The sequence below is a fragment of the Coregonus lavaretus genome, assembly GCF_964263955.1.
Source record: "Coregonus lavaretus genome assembly, chromosome: 27".
NCBI classification, from domain to species: Eukaryota; Metazoa; Chordata; class Actinopteri; order Salmoniformes; family Salmonidae; genus Coregonus; species Coregonus lavaretus.
This window is the reverse complement of record NC_140014.1, coordinates 3916823-3934521: the sequence shown is the minus strand read 5'-3', so window position 1 is coordinate 3934521 and position 17699 is coordinate 3916823. Positions and strand designations below refer to the sequence as shown.

General features: G+C 43.9%; 1 protein-coding gene across 1 annotated transcript; it reads left to right on the top strand.

Annotated features, from left to right (window-relative positions):
• Positions 1-33: 33 nt before the first annotated feature.
• supt7l (SPT7 like, STAGA complex subunit gamma) lies at positions 34-11580 on the top strand. Its single transcript, XM_084144618.1, has 5 exons — positions 34-128; positions 6211-6690; positions 6992-7316; positions 8346-8583; positions 10781-11580. Exons 2-5 carry the CDS (start codon positions 6254-6256, stop codon positions 11059-11061), a joined length of 1281 nt encoding a protein of 426 aa, XP_084000744.1. The 5' UTR covers positions 34-128; positions 6211-6253; the 3' UTR covers positions 11062-11580.
• Positions 11581-17699: the final 6119 nt, after the last annotated feature.

Sequence of the window (17699 nt, the reverse complement as noted above, 5' to 3'; positions counted from 1 at the left end):
GGAGGAACTATTCCAAACATTCAAATTATTTACACGGTGCCTTTTAATGACACGGACCATAAGCATCGTCTGAAAGCTGTTTTAGTTCTGGACGTAAACTATACGCTTGTTACATCTCTTCGAATACGGTGAGAAGCTAGCTAATGTTTACTTCAGTTGTCTTCATCAGCTAGCTCGCTATATACTTTTTGCCAATTTATAAAATGGCTCTGTTAGCTAGCTAAATTATAAAGATTAGTTGCGCGGCACCGCCGCTAACCGTGGATTATCCATTGAGGGGGCGTAGCTAACGTTAGTTAGCAAGCACCATAGAAAAACGAATGCACCTCACTTGTGCAATTTCATTTTGTATCGTATCTAGCCACCTAACCAAGTAGCTAACACTATAGGCAGAAATCGTATTGGGTAATGGCGGCAAATTCAAGATACAATAACCATTTGAACAGTTTGCTACTACAGCGGATGAAGTTGCGGAAAGAGCGTGGATATTTTTTTTGGAAGACTGTGAAAAGGGAAAGGAGTTGAGTGTAGAGGGAAGCGGTGTGTTGAGCAAGACTGACGTCAAGTAGAAAAATACGTGCTCAGAAATTGAACCTGACGAGCATGATGATGTTGGAAGGACGCTGAGAGTGGAAACGGTTCAGACACAGAACAATGAGACCTTCTTCTGTGGGTTTTATGGCGGACTACAACCCAAAAAGTTGTATTGCCGCCACCAACTGGACGGGTAAAAAATAAAATCCATACGTGATAGGGAAATTAACTTAATCCACCCAAATAAAAATAGTAAATTAACACAAAAAACTCCCACTTAGGGCCTGAGAGGGTGGTACGGCTTGTGACAATATTCAATGTAACTCCTCCGCCGAGAAGTCTTTCAGTCACAGGAACCGCACCGCCGCATCCACAATAATATATATTTTCCTGGACCTTCTCTCCACTTGGCAGTGCCATTAATCACCATAGCTATAAAGGCCACAGAGTCCACCTTCTTAACCTTTAAAATATCTGGGTCCTGCTGGTGAAAGGCAACCCCTGCAGCCTGGACTCTTCAGGAGCACCATTCAAACCCTCAACCCTTTTAACAGCAGCCGCATATGATATAGGGCGGCAGGTAGCTTAGTGGGTAAGAGCGTTGTGCCAGTAACCGAAAGGTCGCTGATTCTAATCCCTGAGCCGACTAGGTGAAAAATCTGTCGATGTGCCCTTGAGCAAGGCACTTAACCCTAAATTGCTCCTGTAAGTCGCTCTGGATAAGAGCGTCTGCTAAATGACCAATTAATTTTAATTAATATGCTCTGGACAACCCTAGCTTTGGCCACCTCATTTTATTTCACCCTTGTCAGGCATTCAAAAGACGTGGCTTCATGGTTCCCACCACAATTGCAACATGTCATATTTTCATCACTTTTATAACACATATGATATTTTCCACAACTTGGACGTCTCGGTTGCTCCCTTCTGCAAACACTTGAAACATGACCAAAAGCTTTACGTTGATCACTGCATTGGTCTTGGGATAAATGCTCTGACTTTGTAGTTTATATACCCCAACTGCACTTGGGTAGGGAGAGACTCCATATAAAAAAACAAAAGAACAGATAAACTCTTCACTTTTTCATAATTCACCACACGATTCATCCAACGTGCATCAATCACTCCAGGAATATTTTTCATCTCTTCAACATCGACTTCCCACGAGACGCCAGATATTACCCCCTTGAGGGGTGCCCTGTTCCGAAGAGACACACAACACGTCAAACTTATCAAATCGGGTGAGACGCAACACACGTTTCTTCTGATCCTCAGAAGCACAACAAATCGAAACAAGCCCGCCTCTCGTGATCCTCACAGCCTTTACTTTACCCATCACTCTCTCAACCAGTTTGGATAGCTCAAATGGATTCTTCAAGATTGGTATTTCGATCAGCTGCTCCTACAAGATACAAAGGGAAATTCTCAGCACTGTACACTACTTTGCTCAGTTTTCCATTGTTTTGGACAATAGTCCAATTCTACTTGATTCTACCGCCATTAGATTTACAATCCACTTCAGCATCTGCTTCCACCATCTTTCAGGGTCACCATCTCAGGCCAACAAATGAGAGATATTTCACCGGATGTGTAAATGTGAAGCATCCGCTTGGCGTTTCCACTCACTACCAAATATGGTAGTGAGAGGACGCCCAGTGGCCGACAGTGGGAGAAGATGGAAGGAGATGGATTTTGGCCGACATTCTTCAAATGTTCTCATTGATGAAACATTTGATCTCAGTACAGTTTTCTGATCCCAAAACTAGAATTTGTTATGAACAGAGTGGTCTGCGTTTTGTAGACTTTAACCTTTGGCAAAGTTGTAAAAAATCACGTTGTTTAGGAGTGCAAAGGCGAATTGAGTTATTGCACACGCGCGCTTAACAGAGTAGGCGTTCCCTAACGGAAATATGCAGTTGTTCATAAAGATAGGCCTCTGTCTAATAATGCCTTGTTCGTTATTGGAGTACGTTTCATGGATAAGGATGTGTTTTTGGGAGATCCATTTGCGGTCAGGGAGATGGAGTCAAAGTGACCAGGGGCCGCATTTAGAAACGCTACATATGCAACAAAAAATGCCCCAAAACAGGTTACCATGCAAAAGTTGGCATTTATAAAAACTGAACAAGTTCTAGTGTTTGAAGTATTGCATTGTAACAAGGCAAAAGTAGCCTAGTTGTAGCCTTGGGGAATATATGATGGCACTCTTATTCATAACAAAAAAACTGGCATTTAGGCTGAAATATAATAACAATATGCAATAATTTGCTGTTAGTGACGAGTGAAAATTAATGTATTTTATCTTTGCATTCTAAAATAATTAGAAATAGGCATCTATTTCTATTATTTCTTAAATTTCATGATAATTGCAGAATCAATTCCTCACCTGTTTGTGACTGATGGTTTCATACTCGCGAAATGGCTTAAAGGCCTACAACAAGTTAGGATAGGCTACCATTTGTCCCATCTCTCATTTAATTGGACCCACTTTACAGTAGTAAATAGTAGTGCAGTTTAATGGTAGAACAGACAGCCTACAAAGGTCAATGGAAAAGGTGAACTATGTCTGAATAATGTAATGTTACATTTCTCGAGTGGACAATATTTCATTTATAAACATAATACATAGGCCTAATATATTGCAAAGACATTGGCAACATTGCAGAATAAATTCCTCACATTTTCTGTCCATGATAAGTTATTATTCCCGAAGTAGCCATAAAACAAATTACCATGCACATCTCTCTTTTAATTGGGCCTATTAGATAGGCTATTATAATTTCGTTTTTGAATTATTTGTATAGTTTTAGGTCTGAAACTGTACAAAATGTTCACAATGCGCTCGTTAGCATTTAGTTAGCCTTCTCTATGATATTCTACATGTACTTGTTAGGATTGCTAACCTTCGGATTAATGAGTATCAGTGGGGTTTGAAAACGGCGCCCCCTGTGTTCTGTGCCAGTATTATGGAATATTCCAGTATGGCACAAGGTCGGTATGAAGGTATGACAGCTCGGCATTCAACACCATAGTGCCCAGAAAGCTCATCACTAAGCTAAGGACCCTGGGACTAAACACCTCCCTTTGCAACTGGATCCTGGACTTCCTGACGGGCCGCCTCCAGGTGGTAAGGGTAGGCCCTCAGGGGTGCGTGCTTAGTCCCCTCTTGTACTCCCTGTTCACCCACGACTGCATGGCCAAGCACGACTCCAACAACATCATTTAAGTTTGCCGAACGACACAACGGTGGTAGGCCTGATCACCGACAATGATGAGACAGCCTATAGGAAGGAGGTCAGAGACCTGGAAGTGTGGTGCCAGGACAACAACCTCTCCCTCAACGTGAGAAAGACAAAGGAGATGATCGTGGACTACAGGAAAAGGAGGGCCGAACACACCCCCATTCACATCGAAGGGGCTGTAGTGGAGCGGGTCGAGAGTTTCAAGTTCCGTGGTGTCCACATCACCAACAAACTATCATGGTCCAAACATACCAAGAAAGTCATAAAGAGGGCACGACAACGCCTTTTCCCCCTCAGGAGACTGAAAAGATTGGGCATGGGTCCCCAGATCCTCAAAAAGTTATACAGCTGCACCATCGAGAGCATCCTGACCGGTTGCTTCACCGCCTGGTATGGCAACTGCTCGGCATCCAACCGTAAGGTGCTACAGAATGTAGTGCGTACGGCCCAGTACATCACAGGGGCCAAGCTTCCTGCCATCCAGGACCTATATACTAGGCGGTGTCAGAGGAAGGCCCCAAAAATTATTTCAGTGTTGGAGGTGTATTTATTGACCGATTGCGCATTTGGTTAATGATGTTTGTCCCCCATAAGACACTGTAGATGCAGAAGCCTTTATCACTTCCTCAAAAGCCTCAGAATGAATCGAAGATAACTCAAGAAATGTGTAATTCATTTTGACGTTTTTGCAGAGGATGTTTTAGTTTTGCAATTTTACATCTAAGGTGTTTGGTGCAGTATTTCTCAAATAAAAAAATGTGCCTTGTGTTATGTAAACAAAGTCGGAGCTGCTGGGCAGGTCTGTCTCACTGTCTATACTATTGGATAGACAGCAATCCCCGCAGCTGTTAACCCCATGTTAGTGGGCAAATGGACATCGTCAAATCAACCCAACCTTAATTTACCCGTTGTGACGCACGGATGTTCCAAGACTGACTTTATGACCAGAATTATCCTATTTACACTTTGTAGTCAATTTTGACACTAGAATAACTGTTTCTGACTGGAATCGATGTCACATAGGCCTTTCTCAAAGGGATTCGTTTTGTTTTAAAGGCAGTCGCGCTTTAAGGTCCATGGACCTTATGTTATTTTCAGAGGTAAAACTGTCACTGGCAGCCAAAACTGCCAAATACTCCATCTGAACGTTGCAGCCGACCGTTGCAGCCTTCTTCCGTTACACACAGGTGTTCGTAACATGCTTAGATGTTTTCTGTAAAGACGCACTGTAACATGGAGATGTGGCCGTGTGGGAACACTAACCCTATAAAGGTGTGTATGAATTGAACCTTTTTATTTTTTAGAAAATTATTTTGAAAGATAAGGTCCTTATGCCGCTCAAAACCGTACTGCGAGCGATATGTGTTAATGTTCTTAGCAAAACTCCCCCGTACAGAAGACGCCTTTGTCCAATGACACTTATCTGTAATGGAATGGAACTGAGAGTCAAGATCAAGGGCTAGGAGGTTCCTAGATGTGAGAAGTGTGCAGGAGGGCATGATACAAAGGAATTGGATACTAATGGTGCTGGAGCTTAGAAGTGTCCAGTGAGAGAAAGGCAGGTTGAGGTTGCCAGGATCAGAGTAGTACAGAAGGTGTCGTATGCTTAGACAGTGAAGAGAGTAGTAGAAGAAGATGGGTCCAGGGCGATGGATCCTAACAGGCTCTCTGTGAGTAGGCCGAGGTCAATAGAGAGTGATAGCAATAATGTGCTTCAGTAAGGTTGGTTTCTTAGTGTTCATAGCCATTGTTATCAACTGTACTGCAGAACTGGAACTTAAATCACAGGGAAAAACATTTTGTGGTAGCAGCTGCAGAGAAGTACGCGGGTGTACGAGATTTTACTGCAGAAGAGTTACAAGGTGTGTTGAACGATAGTGTCCCGTCCTCCCAGGCTGTCGGCCTGGTGCAGGATCAGATATGGCCAAGTAGTGGAATAGTGGGGAGGATTTAATGGGTGTAGGGTTAGTTGGTAGGGCAATTTTTGTTCCCTTTTCCCTGTCCTTTGTCCTTTACCTTTTTGTGTTACAAAGTGTAATGAATTCACACTCCAGAACAGTAGGCGGAAACACAGGGCTAGATAAGAGAAATAGATGAATAGTGAGGACTCACACTCCAGAACAGTAGGCGGAAACACAGGGCTAGATAAGAGAAATAGATGAATAGTGAGGCCTCACAATCCAGAACAGTAAAGTATGTGGCGGTGTATGCACTTTTCAGTTGGTTGTGATCCGCCAATACAAATCTAAAGAAGAAGAAAGTAACACTATGCATGTTCCTATGTATTCACAACATCTGAAACACTATGTTGTTTAAATATTTGTTTCCCTGACTCATTAGCAACTGGTTGGCACAGAGCAGAGTGACACTAAATTAGAGCTTTGTTCCTTTAGTGTGTGCTGATTGCCATCTCCCCTGCTTTGTCACATACCAGAAACCTCATCACACGATAGCCTGAAGCGGCTCACTAGAGAACGATGATGCGTTACTGGGGGGAGATCCCCGGGCCGGCAGGCGCCCCACCGAGCCGCAGCTCCTTCGACCTGCTCCAGCGCGAGTTCCGCTCGGTGGAGATGCAGGACCCCCCTCTGCACCAGCCCTCGGCCCAGCGGCCCCGGCCCACTACCATGCTGGACATCCCCTCTGAGCCCTGCAGTCTCACCATCCACACGGTGCAGCTGTGCCAGCACACCCGGCGCCTCCGCAGCCTCCTGGCTGCAGCCCAGGGGAAAGGTCTGGTCCCCTCGGAGGGCAGTAGTGCTGGAGGAAGTAGCAGGCTGGAGGAAGGGGAGGCTCTTCCCCCACGGCCACCCACGCCGCCGGCCGCCCCCGATGACCTGCTGCCCCTGGACAGCAAGGCACCCTGGCAGCCCTTCCAGCTCTGCCACAGCGACCCTGAGAGCGACTTTTACATGTAAGACAGGAATGGCTGTGTCTTGACTTGTTGCAGTGGCTTGCACAGTGTCACTTTGTATTGTGATCTATGTTTATTAATTGAACTTTGCATTGAAGTCAAGATAAGCTAAACGGATTATGATCGTATTTTTTTGTGGAAGAATGTGGTGAACAGTGCTCTGGCAACAATGAGGCAAGGAATTATCACAGTTATGTTCCAAGTTTTCTCCTGTGAGCTAGTTCTGTCTCATCCCTCCTTCAATCTTCACCTTTCTCTCCCTCTGTCTCTCACCCCCTCGTCCTCCCCTCTCCCCATACAGGGGCAAAGGTGAGCCCGTCACCGAGCTGAGCTGGCCCTCGTGCCGACAGCTCCTGTACCAGTCAGTGGCCACAGTCCTGGCCCACGCCGGCTTTGAGTCGGCCCAGGAGAGCGTGCTGGAGACCCTGACTGACCTGGCCCACGAGCACTACCTGCGCCTCAGCCGACTGCTGCGCACGGCCGTGGACCGCGAGGCCCGCCTGGGTGCCACGCCCTTCCCGGACGTGGTAGAGCAGGTGTTCCACGAGGTGGGCATCGGCAGCGTGCTGGCCCTGCAGCGCTTCTGGCAGGTGCGCATCAAGGACTACCACAGCCACATGCTCCAGGTGAGGAACTGTTGGTATTGTTTCGGGATGGGCTTGGTTTGTGATGTGGTGGCTGGGGAAAAAAGTGGGTTGTGTTTAGTAGGACACAACATTGTGAAAGGTAGACATCCATTGTGTACAACAGACTTGGATAGTATTACTCCCTCCTGAACATGACCCTGACATGGCTAGGTGAGACCAGGCACCTGCACCCTGTGGAGTTTATTTGACCTTGTAGTCCTGTGTTGGTTAGATTATCCCACTGTTAACTCTCTATCCCCTGTGCCGTTCCTAGATCAGCCAAGAGCTATTTACCACCCCACTGTTAAAACTATCCCTTCGTTCTGTTCCTAGGTCAGCAATAAAGGGCTCTACGGTGCAACCATTTTACTCGCATTTGCACCAAAAAATTTAAATGTGCGAACTGAAAAAGTCAAGTATGAGCACATGTGCAAGCTGGTTTATAGCGGGTAGCTAATCACACAAAGAACTACGAATCCCATATAGCTATCCTACCTCACGCAGCAATAGTGCCGGGGGGGGCTGTGTGCACTGTGAGTGAAGTGCTGAAAGAGTCACTTTTAGAAGCTCACAGGCATAGAAGTCAAATTTACCCGAAAGTCTACTAAAGTGTGATGTTGTCCTCATGTTTCTTTGCTATTTACATTATTTTGTTCACACGCTAGGTTGTTTTTCAATGTTAGTTTAAGCTTGCTCAACTGCTTGTCAAGAGAAGTCGGACAGACCGACATGCAAGTGCCCTGTTTTACCACTGTAACCTCCGGCCCTTAAAGGGGCAGCTGAATATTTGTCTCATCTAATTTATTGAAATATTTGAGGGTACATTGTGCTTGATTGCGCATGGAACACGCCCAAAAACGTTTTATTCATGACTTTTAGTCATTTATTATAAAAACAAACATACTTTCATTGTGCTCCTACATTTCTTTGTGTGCTCCAAAATGTTTGCTCCTTGTCAACAATATCAACGTAGGGCCCTGCAAGGAGCTCACTGTTAAACCTCTATCTATTCCCTGGGGCTGTTCCCAGGTCAGCAAGGAGCTGTCGGAGGAGTACGAGCGGCTGGTGAACCCTGAGAAGGCCCTGGAGGACTCCAAGCCCCCGCGGATCAAAGAGGAACCCATGAATGACATCGCCTTCCCCGTCAGCGAGGAGCCAGAGGCGGACCAGGCCTCTGGGGATCAGGCCCTCCCCATGGGGGTGCTGGGGGCCCCAAACGAGAGGCTGGCCGGGGGCCTGGAGGGGGAACACTCACCACACACCTCAGGTATGGTATATACCCCCGTAATACTAATACTATGTACAGTCCTCACCATATGTGTCGTGTCTCCCGAGTGGCGCAGTGGTCTAAGGCACTGCATCACAGTGCTAGCTGTGCCACTAGAGATCCTGGGTGGAATCCAGGCTCTGTCGTAGCCGGCCGCGACTGGGAGACCCATGGGGCGGCGCGCAATTGGCCTAGCGTCGTCCAGGGTAGGGGAGGGAATGGCCGGCAGGGATGTAGCTCAGTTGGTAGAGCATGGCGTTTGCAACGCCAGGGTTGTGGGTTCGATTCCCACAGGGGGTATGAAAAATAATAATGTATGCACTAACTAAGTCGCTCTGGATAAGAGCGTCTGCTAAATGACTAAAAAAATAATAATAAAAAATATATATATATGTATTTGGACAGTGAAGCTAAACATTTTATTTTGGCTCTGTACTCTAGCATTTTGGAATTGAGATCAAATGATTAACATAATGTAGTCTAAAGTGTAGTATTTGGTCTCGTCCCTTGGACGCAATGACTGAACTGTGTCTGAACATTCTTACATTCATTTGGATGCTACTGCGATTATGACAAATCGTGAATAATGAAGAGGTACAAAGATGATACCCCCCCAAAAATGCTAACCTTCCATTTTATTGGTAATGGTGAGAGGTTAGCATCTGTTGTGTAACCACTAATTTAGCCAAAAACATAGCCAAAACAAACTGCAAATGCACCCAACAAGTTTTTAGAGACGCAAGCTTGATGTAGTCATTGGGTGCGAGCAATATGGGACCAAATACTAACCTTTTAGTCCAAATACTTATGATTTCTTCAAATGGTGGGGACTAGATCCATAAAGTGCTGTTGCTGTTGTCCAAATGGTTAAACATATGTATAGTGCCTCTTCGTTTTGGACTGTTTCATTATGGAACCTATTTGGCTGGATCTGGTACCTCTCGAGGCATGAAAAATTATTTACAAGTTTTGCAATATAGTTTAAAAAAAAGAGCTCAAAGTTCATTCGAGTTGCCTCTTCATTAATTATCCTAGCTGTACATGAAGCCCAATAACAAGGCGTAGCCTACAGTCGGGAACGAGTGAACAAACGGCATGCGGACAAAACATGCCTTTCGCAATATTTCAAATACAATCGAGGGAAATACAGGTTGGAAAGCAAACGGTTCCTGCTGAAAAGAGAAGACTAATCTGTCTGCTGTAGGCTACCAAGATATTTGATCAACTTCCAAATATGTTTTTACAAAGTAAAACGAGAGAGAGGCTTTTGGCATGAGCGCATCGACCATCACCAGCGAGTGAGCTGCGCATCATTGGGTGAGTTAGTGAAACTGGAAAGCATTTTTAGGACAAATTTCCTCCTCATATTGTAGCCGACAACATGTGTCTCCACACGCCTCGGCTATTGATGGATTCAAGACGAGTTCGTTTTTGTTGATCTCAGTTTGTCAGTGTCAAAGTAGCCTGTCATTTCGATTATTTGTGCGGCATTAAAAAAGATTCTGCCAAAGTCTCCAGTCATGTATAATGACGTAGAATTGAATGAAATGCGTTTATAAAAGGCAACAATTTTACCGGATCCTAGGCTACAAAATACAATTCCCCATGTGTGCAACTTCTGTACGTGCCTCTACTTTACTGCTCTATGCCACTACGCAAATGCGATGATATGCATGCAATGCTTTATTATAAAGGTGATATGAATAAATATATATATCTGATAAGAGGTGACATTCTGTACTATCGTGCCATATTGATCATTTGATCTGAAATTCAAAATGCTGTATAGAGCCCAAATTAACATGTTATCTTCACTGTCCAAATACATATGATGAGGACATAAGGACATGCATAACATAAGGCATGAGAGTTGGTTGTGTTTTTTTTTTTAAATACCCTAAAAGTATGGCACTGATTCTAACATTGACTTGCATGATATCATAACACTGACCGTATGAAAGTGTTTTTTAGCATTTGACATAGATGTATACTTCATTTATGCCTACATGATATAGATACTTTTCTTAAATTGGACAAACACTGGTATGATACCCTCAGGGACCAAGAGGCAATGATCATGTTAACTGTATAACATTGCATTGTTTTCATGAGATAGATTTGATTACAAATAACTATTTCATATACAGTATTTGTAACCATGTTCTCTCCTTCATCTTGGCCTATGTGTCCCTGACAGGTGGCGGAGTTGCCATCAGCTCCCCCTTGTGGCACCTGTCGCAGGTGAAGATGGAGCCCCAGGACAGCGAGGAGGGCCAGGTGTCAGGCCACGGGGTACTGGGGGGTGATGTGTTCGAGGAGGGAGGGCCCATGTCCACTATGAGCGAGGCAGACGGCATGGCGCCCTCGCCCGGAGGGGCGGCGTCGGACGGCAGCTATGCTTCTCACTCTCCCGACTCACTCATGGGCACGTCGCCCGTCTTCAACCAGAGGCCCAGGAAGCGCATGAAGAAGATATGAGGAGCCTCAGACTCGCGGAGGCGGCCATTTTGTGTCAAGGTAACATTGGCACATAGAGTGGCAATACGAAACATTGCAAGGTTCCAAACTGATTCCTATGCCGTTGTCCATTTTTCCCGAACAGATCTGAAAGTATTGGATAGGTCTCAACAATAGACCCCTTTCTGTGTTTGCAAACATTGCCGCACGAGGGCGATGCGCGCTAGTTGGTAGTAGAACACGGGGAGTTCTTATTGAATGCCAGCAAAAAAAGCCTCTATTTACATGTTGCTTATGAATGCATTTCACACTACTTTTGGGTTATAATTGGATTTTAAGGCTCGTGTGAATGTCCTGCTTAATATAATGTTTGTGTCATCATTGCAAATCAACTGCATTATACTTAAAAAACACTTACACTTCAACCAGTAAAATGGCTCTTTGGCAATGAGTGTTAGCATTCTACCTAACAACTGCTGCATCCAAAATAGTTATTTTGCAAAGATCACAACCAAATATAATCTTAGCGACTGTTCAAGCAAGAATCAAAACATAATTGTAAGCGAATGAGAACCCCAAAAAGGTATTTTGTTTAGAAGTAATAAAAACGTAAGTCTAGGCTTTGTTGAATGAGCGCAGATGGCGATGGCTTTCTTACTGCAGCCAAGAGTCGCGCACATCTGTGGGTGACGTCAGTGTGTCGTGTACTGGAAAGGGGTCTATATGTCCTAGTGTTGCACGGTATACCAGTACCACGGTAGTATCATGGTACCAAAACATGATACTTATGATACCAACATTTTACAATACCGTAGTACCATTTCATACCACATTTTTCGGGCCAACCCATCTAAAGAACCCACTGGCGCCTGTTATAAAATGTTTACAAAGTCAGTTTTGTTTATAAATACAGTTTAATTTAAGCAACAGGAACTAGTCTTGTAAGCGCCAGTCCAATAATATCCACTTCATTTTCATGCGCATATCACGTGTGGCAGCTGTAATCAGCCAGCTGCATCCCCTACCAGCCCTCACTCACTTGCTTCTCTCCGTCCGCTCTTCCTACACTTCTATTCCTCCATCAGTTTTCAAAATATAATTTAGCTGTGATGGCAAGCGGGGATGCACACCCTGAGGAGTCTTTTGTTGTTAAATGTTATACATTGAAGCAGAGCGATAAAAGTTGATACATTGCATCATTTAATCCCTGGTATAACCAAGAGCACAGGCCAATCTGAGTAGGCTTTGCAAGTTCGCTCTCATGCAGCCTCTTAAGTGCCAGAGAGGAAAAGCTGCTTCGCTAAAGACATGATTGCAGCATTACAACAAAGAAAACGGCTTGTATAGCTCAAACGGTAAAAAGAATATAACCCATATTACCGGCGCTACCTTTTTTTCTTCATGCGCGATTTCACACACCATGTTGCGACGCCGTTTGAAACGAATCCCGGTTCGCTAATTATTGGTTTGATAACAAAACATTTTGTTTAGTCATGTGTCCTAGCTAGCTAACAACCTGGTAACTTGACAGTAGGTCTAGGCAAATTTGATTGCCACAGGAAGAAAGGAAAATGGTCTGCAACTCATGAAATGTGCTTCAAAGGTAGGGTTTATTTAGGCCTAATGTAAGCCTGATCTATACTGAACAAAAATATAAATGCAACCATTTCAACGATTTTACTGAGTTACAGTTCATGTAAGTAAATCAGTCAATTTAAATGAATTAATTAGGCACTAATCTGTGGATTTCACATGACTGGGCAGGGAAATGACTTGGGAGGCTGGTCCACCCACTGGGGAGCAAGGCCCAGCCAATCAGAAGTTGAGTTTTTCCCCACAAGAATAGACAGAAATACTCCTCAGTTTCATCAGCTGTCCAGGTGGCTGGTCTCAGACGATCCCGCAGGTGAAGAAGCCGGTTGTGGAGGTCCTGGGATGGCGTGGTTACACGTGGTCTGCGGTTGTGAGGCCGGTTGGACGTACTGCCAAATTCTCTAAAACGACATTGGAGGCGGCTTATGGTAGAGAAATTCATTAAATTTTCTTGCATCAGCTCTGGTGGACATTCCTGCAGTCAGCATGCCAATTGCACGCGCCCTTAAAACTTAAGACATCTGTGCCACTGTGTTGTGTGACAAAACTGCACATTTTAGAGTGCCCTTTTAATGTTCCCAGCACAAGGTGCATCTGTGTAATGATCATGCTGTTTAATTAGCTTCTTGTTATGCCACACCTGTCAGGTGGATAGATTATCTTGGCAAATGAGAAATGTTCACCAACAGGGATATAAACAAATTTGTACACAAAATTTGAGAGAAATAAGTTTTCTGTGCATATGGAAAATTTTGGGGATGTTTTATTTCAGCTCATGAAACATAGGACCGACACTTTACATGTTGCTTTTATATTTTTGTTCAGTATATATAAAAAATCTGTCTTTCTGATGCTCCTTAAATTCTGTTTGGTGACTTTTTAAAGTTGGGAGTAGTGTGTGTATGTGTTTGTCGGAGAGAGAGTGGTGTGTGTTTATGAGAGCGAGGGAGACAGAGAGGGAGAGTGGGTCTGTTAACTAAAGAGTAAAGAAAATGTCATGCAGTGTTTTCCCCTTACTGCCACAATGACATGCAAATCATTATGCATGTATACTCCTTCCTCCCATTCCTCCTGCCAAATCACAGGTAGGCCTTTGGAAATATGAGCAAATCAGCCATTTCTATGCAGTATTCTATTATACAGTGAACAGTGTGAAGTTAAATTCAATATGTGTTGTATTGAGTAGAAGTGTGAATATCAGTGAGAGGTTTTTTTGTGGAGCATATGCGCATAGCGTTTAGAAACGGGAACAAGCGTCCGGGGAGACGGGGCCAACAGGACGCTAGGCCACTCTGAATATTTTCCTGTGGTGTTGCGATACTACTCGGTATTGTGATACTTGGCCTGATATCATATCGGTAGTAAAATGTTGGTATCGTGAAAACACTAATATTACCAAAACGTAAACTAGTGTCAGCCATTTTGCATACTTCTATCCAATCCTTTCAGATACCATGAGGGTATATGGGTGCTGGGTTGGTTTAGATTTGGGTGTGCGTCAGAAAGGCTGTTGAGTAATAGAGGTGGTCATTCTATGTACTGGACTGGGTGGTCATTCTATGTACTGGACTGGGTGGTCATTCAAAGTTCTTCAGAAGGACCATTGAGAGAATGCAAATGGTTGGCCATGAAAGGAAATAACAAGATGGTGTGGCTACACACATTATGTGGATCAGGTAGTACTTATTTTCTATTTTTCAAAATGATTTCAGGGCTCTTAGTTGTTTTTTTCCCCCACCAACTCCTCATTCGATGAACTGATGGCGAAGATATTGTAGTTTTTTATGCTTTTGGATGTAGGAAATATGAATTGGATAAATGCTTTGTTTGAGACAGTTAATTTAATGTCAAAATGAATAAATGCCTTCTTGATGTCAAATGTGTTTGTGTGGATTGATGAAATTGACCAGCTGAATGAGGATTATGCTACTTCCTATGTCTTGTCCCACAAGTCACATACACGGTTAGTGTAACAGTTATTACCATCATTACCGTTTGTGTAACAATCAACGGCCATTACCATAACTACACACTGTCAACATAGAGAATACATTATGCACCCAAGAACATGACACAGCAGCAACTACAAGATCTCACATTAAGGAACAATCCCCAATCCCTTCTCCACGCTCAACGCATGGTCATACTCCATACTCAGCAGGACAAATTCCCATAAAGATGTACGCTCCTATTCAACACTTTTTCCTATGCTCTGCAACTGTGACCGATGCTGCACAGCTAAATTAGCATATGGTTACCTTAATGGAACAATGCTGCGAGTGCAACACAGGAAGTAATTATAGCCTGAAAAAAAGCAAAGGGACATCAATCAAGGCTTAATGGCAAATTACAGCGTGCATAAATCTGCATGCTAAATGAGCAAGCCATTTGATTACCTATTCAATACTATTTCCCCCCCCCCCCCCACTGTTGTCGATTTGAAGCCCTTGTCTTCATGCCAACTGTGAAATAGAAACAGTAGTATGTGATTTGGTGATCTACTGTTATACACCTAGGACCCTGTTCAATCAAACCCTGAAACTGGTTCTCTGGGTGTAAATAATCATGCACACCATTCTTCTTACACTTAAACTCAGCAAACTATAACAATTGGATTCACAAACTTCACAAAACAAATAATTCAAACTCAAATGTGCAATTGCTTTTCTTATTTTAAGTAAAGAACCAACCATAGCTTTAGTTGCCTTTTGATATTGCAGCTTATATGACGCAATTAATGAGGGGAAAACATACTTTAAAACATTTTGCTTCAAGAACTTGATTGGGCTGATAAATTGAGTCTGACTCATACCAATTATGAGTCACTCTGAAATATAGCTTAAACATCTTCTCTCAGAGGAATGAAAACTACTCTCACCAAACTTAGAGCCTCACTGATCTGTGAACACTTGTGTAGACATTGCAGTGAAATCATCACTGACATGGAGATGCATTTCTATCTTCAATAGCATTCAAGTCATTTCTGTGGGATATAGAAAAGTCTAAGAGTCTCTCCTGTTTGTACCCTGCCAGAAAACAAATGATAAATACTGACTGGAGATGATGCTATCAGCTTGAAGACGCTTAATTAGCCATAGCCCGCTATATACCAACCCTATCCTATTCTTCGTGGTGATTGGAGGGAGACTGGGTGCTGGCCGGGAAAAGGGTATTACTGTAAGCACAATGTTCCAGTGGGGTTAACGTAAAATAGTTTTCTTGACCATTAGGGTGATCCAACAGTGCGTTTTGGTCTCGTGCTGTCCTAAATGAGGATCTCTGGATAAGAGCGTCTGCTAAATGATGTAAATGTAAATGTAATTTCCAACACAGTTTTCAAAAAAGAGAGGGGTTGAAAAGAAGGTGTCTTATATTTTAACCACATCCATGTCCTCTCCCTCCGGGAAGAAGTTGCCCATAGACACAGATCTAGGATCAGTTTACCCTCCCCCATCCCTAATTATACAGAAAAAAAACATACAGGTGACATTAGATCAGCAACTGTCTTTGCCTAATTCAATTTCCTCCCAATGGCTTTCAGTGCACTATCTCCATCAGGTGGCAGTATTGTGCCACACACAAATCATCATGACAGTTGTATCCTCCTGCGCAGACTGGGCGTTCCATACTCCACTTAGTACAGCTGCTATTGAACAGTGATGCCTACTGAACTAGCAGCGGTTCTATTGGAGGGAGGCAAAGTAATCCATTCCAGATGTCTCCATTGGCATGTGTGATATGGCTCTTCTGCCCAAATGAAAACATGTTATGTGCTCAGTGAGGTAATTATCCCTGAGAGGTTGTGTTTTAACACAACCATATTTCACCCTGAACCTGCAACAAGAAGACACTCCTATTTAGAGGGGAACCAGACCTAGATGGTAGTCTGATGAATAGAATTCCAAGTGTGTGTGTCTGTGTGTGTGTGTGTGTGCACCTACAGTGGGTATTTTATACACTGCCGATTTTGCAGGTTTTCCTACTTACAAAGCATGTAGAGGTCTGTAATTTTTATCATAGGTACACTTCAACTGTGAGAGACGGAATCTAAAACAAAAATCCAGAAAATCACATTGTATGATTTTTAAGTAATTAATTTGCATTTTATTGCATGACATAAGTATTTGATACATCAGAAAAGCAGAACTTAATATTTGGTACAGAAACCTTTGTTTGCAATTACAGAGATCATAAGTTTCCTGTAGGTCTTGACCAGGTTTGCACACACTGCAGCAGACCTTCTCCAGATCCTTCAGGTTTCGGGGCTGTCGCTGGGCAATACGGACTTTCAGCTCCCTCCAAAGATTTTCTATTGGGTTCAGGTCTGGAGACTGGCTAGGCCAATCCAGGACCTTGAGATGCTTCTTACGGAGCTACTCCTTAGTTGCCCTGGCTGTGTGTTTCGGGTCGTTGTCATGCTGGAAGACCCAGCCACGACCCATCTTCAATGCTTTTACTGAGGGAAGGAGGTTGTTGGCCAAGATCTCGCGATACATGGCCCCATCCATCCTCCCCTCAATACGGTGCAGTCGTCCTGTCCCCTTTGCAGAAAAGCATCCCCAAAGAATGATGTTTCCACCTCCATGCTTCACGGTTGGGATGGTGTTCTTGGGGTTGTACTCATCCTTCTTCTTCCTCCAAACACGGCGAGTGGAGTTTAGACCAAAAAGCTCTATTTTTGTCTCATCAGACCACATGACCTTCTCCCATTCCTCCTCTGAATCATCCAGATGGTCATTGCAAACTTCAGATGGGCCTGGACATGCGCTGGCTTGAGCAGGGGGACCTTGCGTGCGCTGCAGGATTTTAATCCATGACGGCGTAGTGTGTTACTAATGGTTTTCTTTGAGACTGTGGTCCCAGCTCTCTTCAGGTCATTGACCAGGTCCTGCCGTGTAGTTCTGGGCTGATCCCTCACCTTTCTCATGATAATTGATGCCCCACGAGGTGAGATCTTGCATGGAGCCCCAGACCGAGGGTGATTGACCGTCATCTTGAACTTCTTCCATTTTCTAATAATTGCGCCAACAGTTGTTGCCTTCTCACCAAGCTGCTTGCCTATTGTC

What these genes read in the sequence shown, in the direction of transcription:
- supt7l (XM_084144618.1), top strand. Translation starts at nt 6,254, where the DNA reads ATGATGCGTTACTGGGGGGAGATCCCCGGGCCGGCAGGCGCCCCACCG. An exon ending in ACCACAGCCACATGCTCCAG is followed by an intron (nt 7,317 to 8,345) that starts GTGAGGAACTGT and finishes GGCTGTTCCCAG; the next exon opens with GTCAGCAAGGAGCTGTCGGA. An exon ending in ACACTCACCACACACCTCAG is followed by an intron (nt 8,584 to 10,780) that starts GTATGGTATATA and finishes TGTCCCTGACAG; the next exon opens with GTGGCGGAGTTGCCATCAGC.